The following is a 24,729-nucleotide window of genomic DNA, read 5'->3' on the forward strand; positions in this document are numbered from 1 at the left end:
CTTTAAAGTGCAATCCAATCATGTCTAAGAGTTTATTAACTATGAAATAAATCTAGTAAGTACACACCAGGACCCAGTAGGCTAGCAGTGACGATGAATTTCAGAGGCAGTCCCTACCTCCACATACCCATTTGAACCTACAATCTGAAATGAAAACACAAATACTTTTTATCCAAATTCAGTTCAAGAATCTGGAGTCTACTGACTGAGTAAACTTGGACAAACTGGATGTTCAGATGGAAACACTTAGCTAAATATTCAGCATTTCTACGGAATTCATAGATCCTCACCATGAACTTGGTTTTTAAGACTATGAAAATCTTCTACCTTGGAAGGAATGGCAGGGCCAAATGCAGTCGATTTATCTTTAATATGATGAGACAGAAAAATCTTGTTAAGCTGAGGAGGGCTTGGTTCTAGCCACACAGGCTGACTCTACAAAAGGCATTTGTTTCCAGATGCTTTGGAGGGGTTTTTACTTCCTCAGACTGGCTGATCTTGAAGGAACTAAATAGGTGTCACTCTGGCTGAGAACTGGTGGAAGTGGACAGCATGGCTAGTTTTCAGGACCAGGTTTAATTCCTTATCTTTTGCTTCCCTGCTATAGCACGCTTGGCTCACAAGCATGAGGATGGTCTCCCTCGTTCTTTTCTCCTCTACCCTGCTTCCATCTTAGCATGCTTTCCAGTTATGATCCAAATCTTCTGGACTTGACATTAGTATTTACAATGAGGCCCTACTCTCCTTGTCTCCCCGCTATTATCTTTCCTCAACTAGTTTCTGACCTCTTTGGGATAAAAAACCTATCAGCACATAGCAGGTCTTAGTAGACAGCTGTCCATTTAGTAGTTAAGTTTAGTGTCTGGGATAAACTGTAATAAACTTAGCAATGAATCTTCTAGTCACTTGGTGAGCACCAGCTGTCCCTTTTTCTGATGATGTGTCATTGAGTAGACAGGATACTGATGAAGGGGTACCAAAAGAACTGTATGGTTTCTTCTCAGGTCTGTCCTAATGAAACGCCCTGCCAGCCATTGAGATTCTAACTGCCATGAGTCACATGCTGAGTCACACGAGTTGTCATGGCCACCTATTAACTGCATTACCAAAAATCACCTTCCATTAGCTTCGGCAAGAATGGTTCCTGGGTTTTCCTGGACTGGGAAAATTACATGGAGGAGCCTCAAGTTGGAGGTTGCTGAGAATCTACAATAAAAAAAGAATGGCCTCAAGGAAAGGAAAAGAAAATGAGAAAATAAGGTTATCCCGGTTTTTGGTTCTCTTGAGTAAATGGCAACAATTGTGACAAATCACTGGGCTCATTTTGTGGTATCAACAAATGCCTAAGGAGAGGAGGTTGAGCCCTCAAAACTAATTTTCTCTTAGTCAAATTCAAAACCAAGTCTCTGGGGGTGAAAAGTGAATACATTAACCTATTCCACTTTAAATGATTGCAATAAACACTTTTATGGATGCAGAAGATTACTTCTGAAAGAAATATTCAGATTTGTGCTAATGTATTTTCACGATGGAGAACTAAAATCTCTTTATAAATAATACAGTGCTTTACTTCTACATTTTAGGTGTTATCCTGCTACAAGAAAACATTTCAAAATGTACTGAGTTATTTTTAATAGCTTTTTAAGTTAAAATTAAAATATTTTGGAAGGTTAAGAAGCATATTTTATTTTGGTATTTTTTGGGGAGGAAAATGACAAATTGACTTGGGATTAAACTGATACATTTTCTCAACTGCTCACCACTGAGATAGCTACACATTTCAAACATTTGTAGATTCCTGAGTATGAACAAAAGAGGCAGGGCAGGGCTGGACTGGAGAATAAGGAATAGAAAAAAGCACATGACCAGGAGGGAGTGTTCTGATAACTCTGGGATAACATAAGGGCCTTCCAGACAACTTCTGATCTGCTTTGAAGTTTTTAACTCCATAATGCTATAGTTCACAGAAGGTGGAAACAGAGAGGAAGGTCTATTGCATTTTTTACCTCTATATTCATCCTCCTATACTATTTTAGTAAATGCAGAACCATCCAAGTAGAATTAGATTAAGAACTCAAACGTGAATGACCAGTTGTCTTTGGCAATCAATAAAAACCAAAACAGGAGTTGATTCCAAGAAAAAGACATTATCCACATGGTACTATTTCATCAGGAAAGCAACCAGAGAAAACTTGGGAGACACCAAAGCAAAAAGCGATCTCATAAGTGTCCAACCAAATCCATGTGCTAGATAATCACCATGAAAATTAGATTGAAACTCTGCACCACAGTGTAAAATTGATCTAATATGTCCCTTCCCCACAAGTAAATACTCTTTTTTTTTAATGTTCATACTTCAAAAACCAATAGCAATATTTCCTATCATCAACTTCAGAACACCACAAATGGAAGAATTACTTGGCCAATTTGGGAGAGATGACCTTGTACTAAGAAGCCCAATGCTTTATCATCTCCCAAAGCTGACTACAGTTGAGACAAACACTGAAGGTATCCTTCTCAGGAACTCAGGAGAGCATGAATTTTCCACAGGCTATGTTCATAGAGTCCGTGGAACCTAGCAATCAAATGTCTTCTTATGGGAATTTATGGCTCAACTAACTCAAAATATTCTTTCAAAGGAGCAATATCTGTACTTTCCAGACAGCAGGGTGGCCTAAAATATTATCAAGAGCCACTACTCCTCAGGTTCATTTTTTAGGTCTTGCACCTCTGACTGGTGAGCCTATGAGCTGGCACACTGGTCTGATAATATATTCTGCAACTATACATATTAATTTGTAAATTGAACAATCTCTTTGTGGGGGCAGTTAGGAAACTCAGACTGAAATCACTAATGTGAGGTGACCTCAGCTGTCAATTATTAGGTAGTCAGGGCTGGACCAAAGTTTCCAGAACCCTGGCTAAAAATGGAAATTTTGAGACAGTACAAAAATGAATTCATACACTTCACTGATAGTGAAACTTCTCGAAGAACAGATGTCAAGATGATTTAAGAGGAGCTCGAATATAATATTTAAAAAAAACTTAGAGCCAAGTTAGGACAGTTCAGTTTTCAAGAAAAATCTGACAGATGCTAAAGAGGAAGTCATTTGGGTGACTGATATTAGAGAAAGAACCGATTGATTTTCTCCCTCCTCACAAACTGTGGGTCCTGTAGACTTGCTAGATCAGAGATACGATAGGCTGTCTTCCAAGCTGGGTGACAAGAACAATCTCTATGTTCAGTGGTATGGAGGACTTTCACAGCCCTGGGACTTGGACAATTCAATTTCTCCTCGAGAAGTTTTATATTAGCTGTCTTATGCAGGTGCTATTCTTTCCAACTTAGCACTGGGCCATTTTATTCGTGACCCTCTTCCCCAAATTATGAAAGTAAACATCAACAGAAAAAACCAACGTGATTTCCTATTACTCTTTCTGTCAATTACATATAGGAGCTTTAAGTATTTCAACATTAACTTCATGCTTAATGTCTAAAACTTTTCCTGCTGATCTTCAAGATTAGCAAGACATTCAAAGTCCATCCACTCTCAATATGTCTTAATTTTATTTTAAAGCAGGTACAGCTGATGAAATTCTCTAAGCCTTTGGTGGAAGGCCCACCTGGTGAAACTGCCTGTTATTGGAACATCCATTTCTCCTTGCTAACCACCACTCTCATGCTGTTACCTAAACCCTTCCATGAATTTTACTCAACCACAGATTATTTCTACAATAGGCCAATGAAGTTATTTTCACGGCTGACAATTCCTTGACTGTCTTCATAGATGGACTGTCTCTATATTAGCTAACATCCATGGTCTCTGTCTTAAGTTATCTTATTAGTTGTGGTATATTCTTCAGGTCCACTGGAGTTGAAGTAGTGGTTTTGTCCACTTATCTAAGAGCCAAGTCATAATGTAAACAGTCAGTAGCTTTCTGTTTATTGGTAGCTGGTCAGGAGTCCATACCCCAAAGCACTATACACAGTAGGCACAATCATCAGCTCCTGCCTGGGAGAGACCCAGGACTGAGCTAGCAGAAAGACTGAATTACTTACCACTTCTAGAGTGGGTCCCTCCAGGCCAGGGACGAGCTCATGGGCAAGGCTGTGCAAGGGAGCGCTCTGTACCATGCCTGCCCTGCGGATATACAGAGGACTTCAGTCTCCTGCACTGTCAATCTCTCAGTCATCATGAGCTCAATTATGCACTGACAACAGCAAGAACAACAAGAACAACGACAAAACAACCCCCAAAAAGCTAAGGGTCACAGACTACCCTGATGGAGGGAGAGCTGACTGGAACTGTGCAGTGAGAGAGGGAGGTGCCATCCTGATCTTGCATCTGGTAGAGGCCGGACCTCTCCGTGCTCCTCAAGGCAGCTTCTTGTGCAATTTGATGCTTTTTTTTTTTTTTTTTGGTAATTTTGTTTTCTACAGATACAGATAGACAGACAGACAAACCCAAGAGCAGATTTCAAGAATCAACTGAGGCACGAGCTAAACTACTTTGATGTTACCCAGATTTTTTTCCCCCCAAATGGTTCACATGAAATAAAAAATGTAAAAAGTGTACTTAAGAAAACTTTGGGGACATATCCTCATTGTTCCTATATTGTGCCAAAATTAGCTCCTCTGCTTGCCTGAGAAAGATGCCCAAGCACATCTCATAGGTACGGTAGCACATGTCTGTGTACTAAAACAGTCACCCACTTCTAATGACGCCATTAATTCAAAGCCTATATAATATGCTGATCAAGTACGGTGAAAGTTGACTGCCTGCATCGGTGATATATTATTTCATCCTGAGGTTCAAGGCACAGTCAAACATGATTTCTCAGATTGCAAATCACGACACCTTTCATGAGTTTGTAAACTTATGGTGTAGCTGGAATGAAGGCAAATGATGAAGCAATTTAACCTGAGAAATGGGATGAATACAGAGCAGAAATCCAGTACACATTTCCATCTCAAACTACCAAGTCCATCTCCTGGGGCCCTCGTAGGCCATGCCCATGGTCCAGCCACAGCGCCTGCAGTCTCAGTCATATCTCTGCTCCACAGACATAAGAACAAAACAGCCTAATTGGTGAACCAAAAGGAGATCAAAGTTTAAAAGAAATCAAGGTGATGTTTCCTGGAAACATACCAACTTTCCTAAGAAGAATCTAGAGGAAGGGTGATCAGTAAGTAACTGATCCTCTGGCTAAGTGACATGGAACATTAGAATCCATCAGAGTACGTTTAGCCTCTCTTCAACACACACTCAGTACAAACAGGTGGATATGGGCCACTTCTGACCAGCACAGGTTGAAAAGAAGACCTTTGTTGACCATGGATCACAGCTGAAACATTAGTTTATACTTGAAGGGTCACAGCAGCCAGACATATGTGAATTCCAACTCTTCAGAAAACTTTGGACAAAATAAAAGAAGCATTACTTACATGTATGCGTCTTCTTCGTTACTGAGATACCTGCAAGAGAAGAAATAATGCAAAGGTAAGAAAGTATCCTGCGTGTACTCCTTTGAATGAATATACATCATTCAGAGTGTGCTCGAAAGACATCATGCTCAGATGGGGATGGAGAGGTGAGATTAGTTTTAATTTTGTATGGCAGGGACACCAGACCGACCCAAAGCCATATGTACCTGTGAATGACAGACTATGAGCGTCACCCACTGGTGTGCAAGGTTCTGTGGAAAAAAGAAATAGCAGACAGTAATGAAACAGAGTGAAACAGGATGAGAGAAGGATCTAATTTCTTTATTGGAAGTAGGGGAGACAATTGCGTTTATAGGCAGACTGGGAAAGATTTAAGGTACAAAAGAGCGATGCCAATCTAAGACAAGAGTCAGTTGAGCAACAGAGCAATTAATTTGGCACGGCCATTGAGTCTGTGTTAGCTTTTTATTTATTTATTTTATGTTAGCTTTTTAATGAAAAGGGCTCTTCCTGCTCATGTGAAATGTAACTTTTAACGGTGAGGGAAAATACAGCCACAAAATGTACCTAAGTATCTGTGCGCATACAGCCAAGAAGGGGAATGACTGGAACCTCTCCGTAAATGGCACCAAAATGCATGAGATAGAACAGCATGAAAACATGGAGGATTCATGAGTCAGCACGCTTGATGTTTGGGGGATGATTGACAGATGGCAGGTGACAAGTGTTGCTCAGTGGTACTTGGCACCTGAGGGCCGAAAGAGACAGCAGACACCCATGCTTCAACGCAAAGCCTACCACCTCTGGTTCAGAATCGCCACATTCGCCACTCATTTTATGCTTCATTCTTCTTGGGAGATATTCCCCAGACTAAATAGGCCCAAAGTAATCAAACTGTTGAAAACATCTAGCTTGTGACTACGAACTGTGGTAAACCTTGAAAATAATTTTTTTTCTTTTGAGTTATTAAGAAAAGTATTTAACCCTCATGTGGCAAGCAAAAGTTGTTGAAACATTTGGCACTCTGCTCAGATCTACTACTGAACTATGGAACATGGTGTCCAAGGAAGAAATCTGTCATGAAAATCCATGGTGGACATTAAGAAAAAAAGATTAGTTCCAAAGTTGTGGTCTAAGACCAAAATCACACACTTGTTCCCTCCACTCTTTTCCAAAGGCCGTATTTAGGGAAGCTGAAATTACATAGCCCAACTCAAATTCCTTTTTTCCTCCTTCGTTTTATTAAGGAAGGCTATATTGTTTTTCATTATGTTTGAGTTGGCTTTGCAAAGTGAAGTTAGAACTTTCTGCAAAGATTTTTGAAGGCGCTGTCACATCGAAACTAAGAATTTTTTGAAGGAACCTTTAGCATGGGAAAGCTACTGCCCCCAATAGCAACAGTGAGTAAAATTTAACATCTGAATACAGTTTGCAACTCTAGCTCCTGACACCAACCCCAATAAATTGAAACATTAGTGCTCTTTCACCACTGTGGGAGCTCAGGGTGTATTTCCTTAGGAAATGGTGCTTTCTGTAAAATCACTTTGGAGAGAAAGTGCTTAGACCGTCACTCTTGATTATTCAAAACCGCCACACAATTGGATTTAACACAGCCCCGAACAGACCTATCTATATTCGCTGAGTGTGGAACTATTTTCTCCTGATATCCAGGGCCCTTGTGAAAATACCACTGCTTTGACTTTTCTACTTAAATTTACTATACAGCGTGATATGGTGTTCTCATCAAATATTTTCATGATGATTACACTGATAATAGATTTTGAAATTCTTTCCAATAAAGCTGCCCGATGTTGGAGGTCACAGGAGTAGGCATGGAGCTAAAGCTTTGCATATCTATCTCCTGGAGAAAGCCCGCCAGCAATGGTGCAGACTCTCAGGCCTATAGTTTTGTAAAACTGTCAAAGGTTAATACAAGCAACTCGAGGTTATGCTTATATTGAGGTTGCCTGATTTTAGAGATAATTTTCAGAATTGCCCAGTTAAATCTGAATTTCAGATACTAATTTATTGTTTATCTTCAATTCAAATTTTACTTGGCACCTGATATTTTATCTGGCAGCCCTAACTTATATAAATATGACATAGATTATATTTGTTATATTCAATGAAGACACATTAATCAATTAATATACCTTTTTAAGAAGAGTGGAGAAAAGCTTAAATACACATCTCTGTTAGAAAAGCAATTTTTTTAGAAGGTGCACTATAATTCTTAGTTATACAGCTATGACTGTATTATATTGCTTATTTTTTCTTAGTAGTCATTTTGACTACGGAATTCTATTTTTTCCAGAAAAAGTGAACAAATAAAAGCAATGCACACAAAAGATAAATTTTGTGGAATATTCAGAAATTTTTTGGAAATCCCTTTTATTTTCCTTGGCAAACAACCCTGATCACACTAATGGGTGGAATTTGTGTCCCTCCTTTCTATAGTACTTTATAGCAAATAACCCTATAAGAGTACAGATACAGATATACATACACATGTACACACACCACCCATATACATATGAGCAGAAAACATCCTTTTCATTTCTCAGAGAAACTAAGAAAAATATTTTCTCTGTAAAGTTAATTTTGGATTGCAAAAATGCCCATGACAAGTCTTTAAAACCCGGTATAGGTAGTACTTCTCAAAAGAATAAATATTCAAGAAAGGACTGACTTCCACGTGCATATCTCTCAAGAGCCAGCTCTGTAAATAATTTAAACTTGGTGGCCCTATCCCTGACCTCATCTGGGCTTAGGTGAAAGATGTACTAAAACAGATACTGGTGCAAACACATAGAAACCACAGCTTCTCTAACTAGAAGACATTTTGAGTTGAATGGAGAATATTCCAGAATATTCCAGAAGAACGAGAACATCCTGCCAGGAATCTTGAATTACCTACCCTTGTGCCCCAGCACCTTCCTTCACAACCAGCTCTGTGCCCTTCTTGCTACCAGCAGCTATGTTTTGCCTTCACATATGCTATGAGTCTTCCCTTTCCTCTCTCATTTTTTCAGAGGTTCCAAGATTTCCCATCTTTCTCACCAAGAAGAGAGCTCAGCCTCAGCCAGATCACAACAGTTATTCTTTCTGAAATTTTCCTCTTAAGTGGAAGGGAAGACCTTTGGAAAAAAACTTCTCTAAATTAAATGCTACCACCACCAGCAGCAGCTGTGAATGGAGATTTCTTGGGAGACTTAAGTTTCCTAAAGACAAATCACCATGAGTATTAAGGCGGGAAATATCCCTAATTCTATTCCAAAGCATAAAATGATAAATCCAGGCAGCTCTTATGGGGACTTGATTTGGAGGCAAGCTGATCTGAGCTTGCCATCTTAGTCTGTTCACTTTCCTGCCTCTGAGAGGCCTTGGGCATGTTACCTGGCTTCTCTAGGCCTGAATTTCTTGGTCTTTAAAATTATATATAATCATCCTAATACTCAACAAGACTGTCATGAAAATTAAAGTGATATATGAGCTTTACAAACTGATATAAATGTTAATTATTCACTTTGGTCAAGGTTGAACAGTATACCCAGTATGAGTTTAAGAAACTCAACTACCACATGCTACAGAAAGCCATCCCATTACCTTACACAAGGTCCCTGGGTTTCCCACCGACACAGGGCCCAGGACTGTGTTTTTAGACCAAACACTCTTAGAAAATGTCCTCATATATATGATGCAAGACAGTGCAAGGCCAGGAACCACATTTCTCAAGTAAATGTGCTCTATTCCAAACTCCAAACACTGGATTCTGCACTCAGGACAGCAAGGGAAGACACTCGTAGGGGCTGCTGGTCCAGCAGTCGCAGGACAATGATCACCTCCACCGAAGGACTCAAAATGAGTTTGCGAAGGTTTTGACTCACTTCCAAATGACTGGGAAGAACACCAAGATCTTTCCCCAGAGAGCTGAAAAAGAGGTACGGGTGGAGTGCTGCTACCAGCAGAGAAAGGGCCTTGGTCCTACTGTGGCGAGTGATAGAAGACAACCAAGTTTCCAAACAAAAAACTCACCTCCCGAGCCCAGAATGAACTCAGTGGATAACTTGGGCTTTTGCTTCTCTGGGCCTTAGGTTTCTCATCTGCGGAGTGGGGTAGTTGCATGGCATGATTTCTTTGTTTCCTTCCAGTTCATCCATTGACGGTTCCTAACTATGCTTCTAAACATCAGAGCAACATCTCTTTCTGAGTGACAGGTTGCCAGATCCCTTCCTCACTGTACAAAACCTAACGTAGCATCTGATCAAAGGTAACGCCCTGAAACTTTCTTCTTGCCTTTAAAAACCAAAGGGGAAAGAAGGCCGGCTTAATAACAGATTAAGTAAGAGATGTACCTCTTGGGTGAATCTTTTAAAATTATCTGGGCTGGAGAAAAACGGCACCTTTTGATGGAGTTGCCAAACTCTCCTTGTTCTCCCAGATACAGACACACACACACACACACACACACACACACACACACACACACACACACGGCATGTACCTGGGGCATTTCCAGCCCATGCTTTAGAGTACTTTATAATGTGACAATAGTTTAAAATTACGAATTAAAATTTCTGAAAATGAGGGGGAACAAGCCCCACAAACACTCTACACAGAGCAAAGTAGGGCTTCTAATACATCTAGACTGCCTGATTCAATTTAGCCAACCAGGCTTCAAAGGAAAGCAAAGGAAATGTCATGAAAATAACACAAATTTGTCACTGTCATGCTTATCAGCAGGGAAAAGTTTCAGAGTTATAGCCATCCAGAGCAGAGCACTTTAGGAATGTAATCTGATATTTCCAATCAGTGCCAAATCTTGGATCAATTAACTTCCTTGATGGACCTCTTATTGTCTCTCCATTTCTAGGCAAGTGTCTGGATATCAAGTTAATTTTAACTTTTTTCCCCCTTTTTTGTATGAGATGGCATCTTTCTTCTTCCTCAGATATAGCAATTACAAAGCTAGCATTTCCAGAGGCCTTGAATCCTGGACAAGTCTCCAGCTACAAACATATTCCTTGGCCACCTTGCCAGAATGCAGCCTGTACCATTTCTTGCCCTGTTTTGTAATGACATAACAAGTGTTGAGTAGACATAGCATAATAAGAATGGATTCATTCTATGCTCATCACAAAGCAAAATAACAAATGAAAACAATACATATAAAATGGAGTGAAGGGGGCCGGGGATTTAGCTCACTGGTTCCACCGCCTGCCTTGTAAGCACAGGGTTCCAAGTTTGATCCCTGGTATGGTGGGGGGTGGCGGGGGGAATGAAGTTCTTTTTCCCCTCAAAATATGTCAAAATTACCCCATTTCAGGTAAATGTGGCAGGAAGGTAGGAAGACAGAGAGATGCTGAGTTAATTCCATCATCTTTTATTGTCCTGACTTATGATACATATTTTTATTTTGGTACCAGGGATCGAACTCGGGTCCTTATGCTGCAAGGCAGGCAGCGGAACCACTGAGCTAAATCCCCGGCCCCTAACTTATGATACTATACTCACCCTGCACACTGACTGTTTAATTCCTAGAAGAGTTACAAATCTGAAGGCTTTCCTAAGATTTATTCTCCCTCCCCTCAAGATGCCCGAACTCCATAACACGCTTGTTACTGAAGCTCTGACGTCTGGGGCAAATGGCTCGATCCCTCTGACCTTGGTGTTCCTAGTCATACAAAGGGGAGAGGGCGGGGTGCAGTTAGCTCGGTGGTGTAGCACTTGCCTAGCATGCTCAAGGCCCCAGCCTCCAGCCCCAGGACCTTGACCAAAAAGAAAGGAAAGGCCCGGGGATTTAGCTCAGTGGTTCCGCTGCTTGCCTGGCAAGCACAAGGACCCGAGTTCGATCCCTGGTACCAAAAAAGTAAGGAAAGAAGGAAGGAGGGAGGGAGGTAGACCAGGAAAGGAGGTGTAATTAGGTTTATGGTAAGACTTAAGATGATCTACATGGGGCAAAGGGCATAAAGCTTCTTTTCCGCTAAAACTGTTTCTAACTGCATACCCTTGAGGATACTTTGAATCAGATAACAGAAAGTGAGCCCTTTGCCAGAGAGAAGCACGCTCATAAGGAACAACTGTTAAACAGGGGCATAACCTGGAAAGTTGGTGCTCGGGAGCTTGGGTAAGGATTTTGAAAATGAACCTGGAATGCTTAACCTCCTCCCTGCCATGTTATCAACAAACAGTCCCGGGGCAGAGTGCACAGTTTCTTCCTGGTCCTTTCTCAGAGCTAACAGTCAAACCAACAATTTATAGGCAGCTGCTAATAAATACCAGCTAAAAATAAGGCCCTGTATTGTAGTTTTTTTCTTTCTTTTTTCTTTTTTTTGAATGGCCAACAACTGTTTCACAAAGAAAACGCTTCCACTTTATGCTGGCCTTACATACTCTGCTCCTCCTTCCTGAGCTGTCCTACAAGCTCGCCCCATTCACACAGAATCCAGGAGAAAATCTGGGCAGGAGGCGGCTCCGGAGGGCAGCCCCAGCAGCCTGGCCAAACAAGATGCTGTTAGAAAACATCACCCTTGTGTAGGACAAAAGAACTATTAATGATGATCAGTACATGTTACTGACAGTGCTCCAAGTAATCTCAGGACTTTGTTTCAAAAATTCTTAATGGACACTAATGCTTAGAGTTCACTCAAAAGAGAAATAAATGATATGCCGGGGTTCAAGGACCAAGGACAACATGCAGGAGGCATCGAAGCGTTAGCAATGTGACGACAATCAAACATTTTATAATTGCATAAAAGCCTTTAGAAATCATTTGGAAATACTAATTATGAACATTAATAATACTTTAATGTGAGGCTTCTTTTATGTTACAGTTGAGCCTAGGTGAGCCGTTTCCATAATGCTATTTCAACTCTTTTGCCAACTCAGTTGCTTTATACACCATGAAAAAGATTCCTTTTCAGTTTAAAAAATGGTTAGGGGGATGGATGAGAAGAAAAAAAATCATCCTGTTTCTTGAATTAAAAATTTTGTGAGTGTCCTCTATGTCTAGGTCATATTTCCTGACATTAGTGACCAGAAATACTTTTAATTTTGGACAAGCAGACCAGAGGTATGCCTTCTTTCAAGTCCTGCCTTTATCTTTAACAAAACAGTTCCAAGGACAAAGCCTCATTCCAGATCCCCCAGAACAGGGAGCACAAAGAGCCCATCAGTCCATCTGAGAAAGAAATCTTGAGACAAAACTTATTTGGAAAGCATCCATCTTCTCTCTCAGAGATTATTATTCAATACATTACAAAGAGTCCACACCTAAGGAGGGTAATTTCTCCTGCTGATGCCAAATGCATGATTAATACAAATGCACAGTAAGAATAGTAGGAATCTTTATTCTTTCAAACTGATAACCTTTTATGGAGTCTAGGTATTGACAATGGAGCTACCCATTAGATATTACCTGATTGGCTGAAATTTGATCTTGGGGCTTTGGGCAGAGGTGTGAACTGATGATTATCAACACATCCAGTGCACTCTTTGGAACTGAGTAGGTATACCTTCTAAGTGAATAAATCAGCTAAGTAAAAATCAGCAGCTTTTACCGTGCTTTTACAGGAAATGCTTTACTTTATGTACCTCTGGAATCTGTTGAATCTGTTTATGTTTGCCACTAATAGGGACAGGTACTGACTTGAATGATCTATAGGTGACTCACCTGAATGCTATAAACACATGGCTGTCATTGCAATTCCCAAAGTTAAAGCTACCAGAACTGGTTGGATAAGGACTACTCAAAGATTATTGCATCATTGGCCCCAAAGCAAGTCAGACACTATGGACATTTTTGCATGTATTACGCTACTATATAGGCTACCTAGTCATTCCTCTTATACAGCTCATACCTCATGCCTCAATATACTGAGTCAAGGGAGGAAAAGGCAGAAGAAATGTTTACTAATCTGCAGCCACCCTGTCCAGTCTGCTATTGATGGAAGAAGCACAGACAGACCAAGTTAGGATGAAGGAGGAAAGCATCTCATGAGTTCACGCATGTCCTCAGTCACCTAGAAAACAGAAGGAACCTTCCAAAGTGGAAATAATGGGAATCCATTCTAAATTTGGAGGAAATGAGCTCTGCTGTCAAAACAGGTGAAGGGTGAAATCCAATGGGATGAAAAAAGATTTAAAAGTAGAGAGGTGACTTCAATTATTCCAGAATATATTAGGTGCCAAGGGTACGTAAAGAATTCTTTTAAAAAAAAATCTACATTACCACCATTTTGAAGAAGAAAGATGGAAAAACTGAAGAGAACATCATTTATTAGATCTAAGTCACTACTGTTTATAACCTCTACTCTAATCACAGAATTTTAGGCAATGTGTCTGGACTGGTCATTGCTGGGTAATAATCCAAGAAAAGGATGAAGTCATCCAGGCAGGTATCTTGCAATACCAGATTTTACCAAGTACTTGGTCAGTGTTAGATTTGATGCATCCATTGTTTTCCCTTCAGGGATTTACAACCAGTGAACCCTGAATACTGTTCCTAACTCTGCCACTTACCAGATGTGTGTTTTGGGGACAGAACAATCTCTCCAAGCCTCAGTTTCCCCATCTGTACAAGGAAAGGAAAACAATTTCTTCTTGCCTTCTAAAAACACACGACTGGAAATGTAGCCTTAGGAACTAATCATTGATATACATAAAGCTTCTCATCATAACATTGTTTATTTCAGCAAAACATCCTGGGTAACGACACAAATTCTGAAAGAGGGGACGACTTACGTAAATGGTGATATGTCTATGTAATGGAATACTTTACCATCACTGAAAAAATGAAAAGTGAATCTCTGAGACTCTCTAATTGTTCTAAGACAAACAAAAAAATTCCAAAGCCCCAAAGTATGGTGTAATACAATTCTGTAAAAAAAATTAACAAATACGGACAGGAAAGAAAAATGTATGCAACAAATTAATGAGAGTAGCTATCTCTGGTTGGAGGAATTATGGATAATTTTTCTTTTTTTTTTTTTTACTATATTTTCTACAACAAAACTGTATAAAGGTAATTTTAATAATAGGAAAGAAAAGTTAATATTGAAATATCTACTTCAAGGGGCTACTGTGAGGACAGAATGAAATAATGAATGGCAGTGTTAACTTAATATTGGTAATTATTGCAAAAATCTCTTTGTGACCATTAGGAGACTCGGTTTCCTATAGCAACTACTAATTGCAGTATACTTTTGAGGGAACTGCACGTAGGCTGAAGTAAAGTGTGATGGCTAAGCTGGCTGCTTTCAAGCGGGCCCATGGTGGTGTAAATCTGATTGACAGTAATTATCAATGTGTCAGGGAAGGTCTGGAAATCAGCCTTGTGGAGCTCAGTGTGTTTTATGGAATATTCCAGAATACAGCGAGAGACTGAGACAGTGATGACAGATGACTTCCGACTCCTGGGAAAACAAACATCCATTTGCTACCAAATGTAAGTTTGCTTATGCCAGTGATTAGAAGGCAGATAAGTACAGTGTCACCACGTACCAGCCATACGCTGAGCGACGGCTGGGGCAACTGAGCAACCTCAGGGACTGGTTACAGATCACTCAAGGCAAGAGAGAACACTTCTGCCGTTGCCCTGAGAGATCCCAGGACCCTGCGCCGTGTAATAGATTTCCAGTGTTCTACAGCACCACAAGGTGACTAGAGTTTACAACCATCTATTCTATATTTTATGAAAAAGTAGGAAAGAGTAGTTCAAAGGCTCCAAACACAAAGAGATGATAAGGAGATGGAAATACTAATTACCCTGCTGCATCCTTTCAGGTTGTGCTGAACTGGCCCATGACGGGGGCTTCCCTAGAAGTATCTGTGGACCTGATCATCACAGAAGACAGAGTGGAACTTCTACCTCACGTAAGTCACCATGGTCTTGAGTCTCTCAGCTATAGGAGTTTTTAGAAACAATTCTACTTTACAGCTTAGAATCACCAATGCTGGACGTGGAAGCGACTCGAGGGAGTGTTCCTCTCCCTGAAAAAGAATGAAAAACGAGGACTCAGGGGATTCACTGACTGGCTCCAAGTCAGCCAGATAACAGGGGCAGAGCAGACAGCAGGTCAAGGCTGTGTAGGCTCTGAGGCGTGGATGTGTTCAGCCTTCCAGAACTGCATGCAGCAGACAGAGCCAGGGACAACTCCATCAGCATCGTTCAGAAGCCTCTGGGAGCCAGAGAGCCTCTGTCACCCATAGTGCAGGTCCTGTGGATCCCCTGCTGCAACTCCTTCCCAGGTCCTGAGTTCCGACACCACCTGGCTGGCTGGGTCACACTCTCCATCTTCCTCTTCCACAGCAGCCTTCTGAGTCTTCTGTAACACTTGCCATTTACTGTGGCTTCCACTCCCTCCGCTTCTAATTCTCCCTGGTTGGATTCTCCTGCAGCTCTCCCTTGGCCTCCATCACAGCCATTCATATCTGTGCTTAACAGTTACCTCCCAGGATATCTCCCAGTTCTCTCATATAGAATTGTGCTTTCTGCTCTGCTCTCCATGTTGCTTTGCTTTCCATCACAGGACCACTCTCCTTCAGATGTGCTACTACGGGATTGTGCCATGTCTTTTCAGTAATGTTAACTCTTGAGTAGGGACTTAGTGTCCTTGGATTTACTGCTGTACTTGTGATTCTTAGAATAGTGCCTGGCACAAGTAGCTAAAAAAAAAAAAAAAAAAAAAGCTGGAAGCTCAAAATAAGTTATTGAATGAATGAATGAATGAATGGAGATGATTCCCCCAAACCATACATTTGGTCGTTTGATTGTGACCCCAGAGTCTCTGGAAAATTGAGGAGCATAGGTGGTGGGAAAAGTGCTGAACACAGTGGCCTGAGGACGTGTAAGGAGAGATGTGCATAGGAAAAAGGAAATCAGAAGGTTTCACACAAAGAGGGAGAGGGAGAAAACATGCACTCTAACCCCAGGACCCAGAGCAGAGGCTAGACAATCAATAGAAAAGTTAAAATGGCCCTGCTCAACACTTCTGATAACATCGATTTGGTCGTTACCAGAGCTGAACGCAGGGCATGCATGCTTCATCTGTTAGAAATCTCTTTATGATCTTGTTAACGGATCCCCAACACGGAAGCTGTAAAGGTGAAAACCCAACTTACAAAGCTAATCTCATATTGGCTCTGGGATAATAAAGAACCTGCAGAAAAATTTCCACTTAACTGTGGGCTATTGCAAGATGCAGGATTGGGTGGCTTGGCGTACAGGGCAATTCAGAAGAGCTTCAACTCTCCCATTTCTGAGGCTGAGGAAGCTATTTTGAAAACAATGATTTCAGTACTCAGGATTATTAGATGTAACAACTCAGAGGTTAACTTGGGTTTAACAATTTCCTTCCTATTTAAAATGATTTTCAATAAAAGTCAGGATGTTACTGCCATTCAATTACATTGGGACCAATAGGAAACAGCAGTTTGGCAAAACCTTGTTTGCCAAACTAATTTTTATACTTTATTTTAAAAATAGCCATTATATATATACACTCCCATGTTCGCATTCTTGGTTGATTATTATTATTTTATATGTGAGTTTTGGATCATTCTTAAATGTAATGATACAGCATCATTTCTTGGCTGATTGTCTTCCAGGCTACACTGGCAGGTCTCAAGGGTAGGACAGAAAGGGAAAATAAATTTCTGCAACATAGCAGGTCTAGAAAACCAAACAATCACGAAGCCTTTCTGAGGGGTCTTGAAAAGGAAACAAGGGACAACATGCATTCATATCAAGCAGTATGCATACTACAACAGGTAGGGATGAAATGATACAATGTTAGGATTTGCTTTGAAATGTTTCAGCCAAGGAAAAAGGGATAAACTAAACAGGCATGGCAAATTCTTGCTAAATGTTGCATCTGGAGGTTGATAGCAGGCAGTTCATTTTGCTTTTGCTTCTCTTTGTATATATTTAAAATTTTTATAGTAAAAAAGCTGGAAGAGTCTGCCTGGATAAGACTGTCTCCTTCACATAAAATGTGCAAGGGATTCTGCCTATGAACATGCTTCAGTGGTATTTCCTCAGCAGCTGTGAGTGTTACCAGAGCAGATTGCTTTGGGAAGTAGATACAGGTATTATGTATATTGATTTATGAAAAGAAATATTTAGTCCACTTAAGTCTTTATTTTTAATCACAATTTTGCCAACCGTGATACATTTTAGGACTATTACTTCCTCTGCTGGTGAGAGTGGCCTGGAATTTCTTGTGTCCTAGAGAAGAAAGTGTGAAACCACATAAGGATGCAATTTTCAGATTGTGTCCTTGTCCTGAAGCCATGTGTGACTGTACTTCCCCCTACAAACATCTTGTATTTCAAAACTTGCTGATACATTATCTAAACATTCCGAATAATCCTTACCACTGCTATACGAAGAAGATGACTGATTCTATTCCTTTCTGTTTACACACATGGAATCTGTGCCTCAGTTTCCAAGGTAACAGAGCCAAGAAAACAAGTCATTGCCTGGATGTCAATTCTGGTAAAATCGATGGCTTTGCTCTCAGCCACTGGGAGCCTCTCACCCGGCTCAGCTTCCTCCTGATTTTTCAGATGTCCCCTCACCAATGATACACACTTCATGTCACTCACAGAAGGGTGCTTTAAATATGGCTATATAAAACATATATGGACGAAGCAAGTAAACTTTCAGGCTTTCACTTCCAGCTAATGAAGGCAAAAGTGACGAAGGAGAGTGAGAGAGCAAGATGACGCGTGGTGCCTCCATCCCAGAGTGGATCAGCCCCAGACAGCCAGCACGGCTCAGGTCCTGCCTCCACGACCACCACACCCCAGATGAGGCACAGGGGCAAAGAATTCCTGCATCACTTGAACGCTGACAGAAGTCTTATTGTATTTATTTATTTTTTGGTACCGGGGATCGAACTCGGGTCCTTGCGCTTATGAGGCAGGCGGCGGAACCACTGAGCTAAATCCCTGGCAGAGGTCTTATTATATACTGTGCTGAAACTCCAAGCCTCACTGTAAGGCATCATTTTCTATAGTTCAACAATGACAGTAAGACACTGCCAAGTGGCAGTGTCAACTTTTCTAAGAGCACTACCTTTTCTTCATGGTGACATTCAAGGTACAGAGTCTCCTTCCTCTACGGAGCCGTCCTATGAGCTCGCTAACGGGGACTATTCATTTAACCTATAATCCAAGCCCAGACCAGCCTCAGAAGACACACCATGCACTGGCCCGGGGGCAATCGGGCTCCTGGATCATCCCTCCTGCCATTTGATTCATTGACGAGAGTGCCGCTGTCTTTCCACCTAAGGTGACTTATGAAAAATAAAGACACTCCAGAAAAATTAAGGTAATGTGGCCAAATCTCAAGCTGCTGGCTTGGATTATGAAACAATTCCCTAATTCCACAAGCTAAGGAACAGGGGGAAGCTGGCATTTTCTCCTTTTTCCTTTATGTTTTAATGCCCTTCCTTCCACTCTTCCCCTCCTACCACTTCCCCCCAAACATGGCCTCTGACAGTCTAAATAGCTCCTGTTTCCATACATTCAGTCAGGTAGGGTGTTTTTTTTTTTTTTTCACCATGCTGAATTCTGGCTTTGCAAGATACTCACTTTACATGACTCTTGCTTGCTGCCTTTGATCCACTCCCCATAGAACACTGATAGAGCCTAAATTCTAGGACTAGCACCATCAGTTATTAATGTACTAATATGTTCCCACAGGCTTGAACAACCTGCAGTACATGACTGTCCCATTAGGTAGCTTGTATGACCAGTGGTACATGCATGACTGGTCTGTCAGCAGCTCATACCACCCGATGGGACTGTCCCATGTCACCCAATGGGACAGTCACGCATGTACCACTGGTAGTTCAGAGCTACCAGGCAGAGAGACGTACAAATAACAGCCATGTAATAAATGTGTTAAACCATTGTTCCAAAATGACTAAACACATTATTTCTGCTACAGGAAAAAATGCTGAGGTGAAGCCAGAGCAAAGGCAAAGGACCTGGTTTTCCTAGATTCGGTGTAGTCTTAGAGGAGATTTATTCTCACAGGACTTGGTCCTGATTTTTCTGATCAACTTTCAACATAAGGAGTGAGAGATGGGGCTCTTTACATTGGTAAAATACAATTTATAAATATTACTTGCTTCCAGAGGTGGGGAACTGTTGCAGGAAAGCTGGGCATCTGGAGGATGTGTACTTAGAGCAGAACTAGGGGCAACACTGGTGCCTGGTCTCTGAAAAAGGCCGTGTGTCCTGCCTTCAGTTTGGAGTGGCTATCATGGCAAGCAGGGGAGAGACTGTACAGCTCTAGTGCACTAAAAGTCATGCCAAATGTAGGGATTGATTACTTTTTGTGCAAATTTGAGCACTTCTGCAATACACATTTTACCTCTTCTTATGACTTCCTTTCGAGCCAGTAGGAAATATATTGGTATAAAGAGTTCTAGATACTCAACATATTGTTCTGAGATCCACAGGCCTTGGTAAGACACTCTGTATCCCAAGCGGCTGTAGGAATGCAGCCTCCCCTGTCTGTACCTTCCTGGGCCAGTCCAATACCTAACTATGTCCTTTCCAAGGATCCTACACAGGTGGATTTAAAAAGTGATCCCAGCACCATCTCTCCAGCAGTTCTTATTGCTTCAGCCTACAGAGCTGCCTGGATCGTTACCCCCCACCCCCACATCAGTTCTCTCTCTGCTCCCCAGTACAGGAGCCCTCAGAGCCACTCGCCCCTGCTGCTGTGATTCGGCTGCTCCCGTGTGCGTGAAATCAGACCCCCAACTCAGTAGATTCTGGGGGCTATAGTGACCCTGAAGAGACATAAATTTCTAATTTTTTACATTTTCCTCAAATTTCATAAGTTATTGTTGTTATTTCAAAAATCCAGTGCTTTATAATAAATTTATGGGGTGCCTGCAGGAATTTCCATTCATATTCGATGGTGTCTCACTCAGAGTTTCTCGGCAATGGAAACACTGAGTTGTACCTCTAGCAGCAGCATGCCTCCCCCTTGCAAAGCTGCGGCAGAGGACTGTCACACGGCCCCCGTGGGGACAGCGCACACGATATGGCGGATTATGACAGTCACCTACAAAGTGAGGGCAGCCACAGCCACCGAAGTAGGGTCACCTCAGGAAGCCAGATGGAAGTCTCTTTGATGTTTGCACTCATGAAATTATTTCGCATCTTATTGTAGAAATTGGCATAGAGCACAATTTTGAGTGATTCTGACTTGCTTCATGCTGATACCAAACGTGGCCCCTTCCCTTGTTTGTCCGGGATTATAAGCAGCCACGGGCAGTCTGAAGAAGAGGACAGTGTGGGATGCATCACCCGCGTCACCCAGCTGTCCTGGGTGTAGACAATGATTTAAAAACAATAAAAAGCCCAACTAAAAGCTGTTGGCTTTTGATTAACACCATGTGCTGACAGCAGCAATGTCAGTGATAAAGTATTCCTTCCTGCAGGGCTGACCACATAACCTCAGCCCCTACTACACATACCACTGGGAAAGGACTTCAATACCATTCTTAAGAAGGGTCATCATCCTTTTAAATCTGGAAAATAACAACAAATAATTTTTTTCAAGAGAGATCTAAAAATTCACGTTAACCTTACCATGTACTGATAATCATTCTCTTTATGTTATTTCTTCTTTGGTTGTTAAAAGCAACCCCTAGCATAAATATCTACACAACATATACCTTTTGTGGCATGTTATTTTTAAAAGGTACAGTTCTGAAAGTTTAACTTTTAGAAACAATTGAATATATTTCATCCAATTGTCCTGCAGACAGGATGTACCAATTTTTAATTCTTGGAGTAGTATACTCCCTTACCAACACTGAAAATAAGTGTAAAAAGTAAATCCTAATTAGCTTAGTTGGCTCATAAGGTTTTAAAACTTATATTTCTTTATTTTTAAGATCCTTGTGTAAGTTTTCTGACTTTTGCATTACCTGTCTTGTTAACTGCTTGTTCAGAATTTTGCTCATTTTTGCATTGTGGCTTTAATCCTATACTTCCTAATTTATAAGAATTCTGAGTAATGATATGTTGCTTTTTTCTCTCTTCACATTTTTTCCTATTAAATATTGTTTTTCACACATGCAAATTTAAAATATCTAAGAGGGAAGGGTTTAATCAGAGAGTCTTTTATGATAAAGACTTAGGCTAATCCATAAACCTATTCACTTATATCTTAAAATACTTTTATGGCTTTATTTTCCTTATTTAACTTAAAAATTCAAATGGAATTTATCTAGATATACTTTTATCTTTATCTTTTTTTTTTTAGCTTAGCTTGTAGATAAACGATTCCACTTTGCTTCTTGAGATTTGAGTCTAAACAACACGCCAACTGCCTTATGTCTTTCTTTGCTTTCTTCCAGAGAGAGAGAAGTCACTGTGTCTCATGTCAGACAAAAACCCAGGAATATCAAAAGGATTAGAGCCAAATTCCAGGTCCCAATTTTACATGTAGAATTTGAGTCATCTCATCCTTTTTTAGAAAATGGGGCCAAACCCCGACATTTGGAGCACTCACTTCCTAGATTTGTTTTCACTGAGTGATCCTGGCCATGTTTCCTGACTTCCACGTGAAATGGGGATGGTGGCAGGGAAAGCACAGTTCTGCGCTACCAACAATGAACACTTTGTGCACCAATTCGCTGGCAGAACAGAAAGTTTCACTTTTATCTCTGATAAATTTAGTATTTGCCCACGATGAAAATTACTAGTGGATATTTTATTATCTACCAAGTGTTTTCAATTTTAGTATATGTGCTGCCGAAGTGAGCACTACCAAGAATTTTCAAAATAAGCCTGATTCTATTGTTTTTTAAAAAGGCGCCTTGTGCTATTTACTCCTTTGCTTAGATCAGAATTATATTCCGGGAGATAAGAGGGCTTCTCCATCTCTGAGGGGGTACACAGGGACCCCTGTCCTGTCCCCTAGCACATCCGCCTTTTGTCCAAGAGGAGAGCCAGAGAGGCTTTGAGAGAGGAAGTGGCCTGAGAGAGGGCTGTCCTACCCAGATGTGCCAAGTGTCCTCATTAGGAGAAGCCAGCAGGCAAGGGAAGTACATACTTTCTGAAAACACAACACAACAAAACAAAAAAGCCAAAAAATAAAAAATACTGAGCAGGGGAAGAATAACTGCACGCTGGTCATTGCATGAGGTTCAAATACCAATTTATCTATCAGTTCAAATATGCAACAAATTGTTCTTTCTCCCTTTTGCCAGGACAGTGACATCCACTACAAGAATGTACTTGCAGTCGTAATTTCAGCAAGTGTGGAAAGTGAGGCAAAGCCCCTGGAAGGGCAGGACAGCTGTCTGACCATTCCTCAACCCTTGCAATCTTCCGAGCAGAGTTGATGTGATGACAGGTAAGGGGGCTCCTTGATTTTACCCTCAGGGATCACTTCCTCCTCCATGATATGGGGCCCAAGTTTAACTTACACTCATCTCTACTCTGTGACGGGGAAGGAATGGCCCAGTCAGTAAAGCAGGGAGAGAAGTCAGGAATCTCTTCATCGGTGTTTTTCATCAGCGATAAATGTCTTCCAGGGATAATGCTGTAGTCAAGCATCCAGGAAGTGCCTTAATGAAGAAAGGCACCTGGTTTCCCACCCTTTACAGCTCCCTAAACGTTCCACATTCTGAAAGACTGCTGAGCTTTTGAGTCTTCTGTTCTTTCTGCCAGGAACACCACCCCCCGCTTTCCTTTACTAGACTAATTCCACAGTGCATGCTCAGAAAGCCTACCGTGGTCTGTTGTACAGCCTGCTATGGGAAAGGGCATTCGTGAAGGGAAGGGTGAGGACATGTCTCATGCACTAGTCCAAGGCGTCCAGCACAGGACGGGGCAGCTTTCTGGAATCACCGAAAGGTGCCCTGCTCTTTCTTATTCTAGCCATTCCTACAGCTGTCATGGGGCGTCACTATTTCTACCCATCCTGCTCTCCAGGTACACTGTCTCCTTCCCCGCTCCATCCCGGAGGGTATAAAACATCATCCCTTCCAAGTATGTTACGGGGACAATGGCTTTAGTTCCTTGGAAAATAGCTCCTGAATATTTTCTGAATGAATCAAAAGCACCTTATCTTCCTAAGAGTACTGTACCCAAAGCTTCCTCCATTCAGTCTAAAGAGGGGAACAGGCCACAACCAAAATGTACTCAAGGGGACCGGAGAAGTTAGAGAGAAGTTTCATGCAGGAAGTGAGGAGACAGTGTGTCACAGACAGTCTTCTAATCAGAGGCTCGGTGTCTCTAAAGTTTGGGTAAAGTGGGCAAATTCTGTACACCAGTGCAGTGTCCTTCCTCTGCCTCCCTTGTAACCGTGGAGACACACACACTCATCACTCTTGTCTGCGACCTGCTCCATGCACAACTGGCTGAGCCTGGCTGTCCTTGGTGGCATGTGCTCTGGGAGTGCCCTGTCCTGGACATGTCCTCCCATGCTCGGATGGCTTTTTAGCAGACAAGGACGGTGCTTCTTCCCTCTGTATCACAAAGGTGCTCAGGACGACCTCCGCTGTCTGCAGGGAAGATGGATGGGGCGGCATGGACAGGGCCGCTGGGTGATCTAGGCCGCTTCATCAGTCTCTGCTCTTCAAAGGTCCCGGATGCTGGGAGACAACACTGCTCATAAAGGTCATGCTTTGGTGAGTCCTCCTTCCTCCTGGGAGCACTCAGTTGACCAAGAGCCACATCTGAAAGGTGTCTGCACAAGCCGGTGGAGGACAAGGACAAGGCAAGGGCAGGGTGAGGGCTGGGGGACCTGGACCAGGCACCTCCCCATTCACAGCCTTAGTCTTCACTTCTCGAAATCTGGAATATTGAGGGTCCCTTTCTTACAGGGCTGTGATGGGGCCTCCGCGATTTTGGGGGGTGTAAACCAGCATGGGCTGAACCCCTTCAAGGCTACGTGTGTCATCTAAACAAGTTGCATCATTGTGACAATAATATTAGCATCCCCTCACTTGGAACACTGCACAAGGGTTAGCTAAAATAATGAATTGTACAAACGGGTATCATACAATAGATCCTAAAAAAAATTAGTTCCTTAAGATCGGAAGGAGATTTTTCTATGATTTTATGTTCAAAATTCACTCTCCAAGGCTGACTCTAACCCAGTCTACTTGGAGAAAGCCCTCTCCTTCCCCAGCCGCCTTGTTTGGAATGGGCCTTTGGTCGCTCACCATCTTCATTCAGAATATCTGTGGCAGTGCTGCAGAATATTCCAACACGTCCCCTCGACCTCTATCCATAAACAGCCT

General features: G+C 41.6%; 1 protein-coding gene across 2 annotated transcripts in view; it reads right to left on the bottom strand.

Annotated features, from left to right (window-relative positions):
• Rora (RAR related orphan receptor A) overlaps positions 1-24,729 on the bottom strand; it is a 674,381-nt gene that overhangs the window by 161,796 nt on the left and 487,856 nt on the right. For both annotated transcript variants that reach the window (XM_021237123.2, XM_087199153.1), the window contains exon 2: positions 5,447-5,476. In XM_021237123.2, coding sequence (XP_021092782.1) covers positions 5,447-5,476 — 30 coding nt within the window. The remainder of the gene's footprint in view (positions 1-5,446; positions 5,477-24,729) is intronic.

The sequence above is a fragment of the Heterocephalus glaber genome, unplaced genomic scaffold (assembly GCF_053883595.1).
Source record: "Heterocephalus glaber isolate CG9 unplaced genomic scaffold, H.glaber_assembly_v1.0 deba00001689, whole genome shotgun sequence".
In the NCBI taxonomy this organism is placed as follows: domain Eukaryota; kingdom Metazoa; phylum Chordata; class Mammalia; order Rodentia; family Bathyergidae; genus Heterocephalus; species Heterocephalus glaber.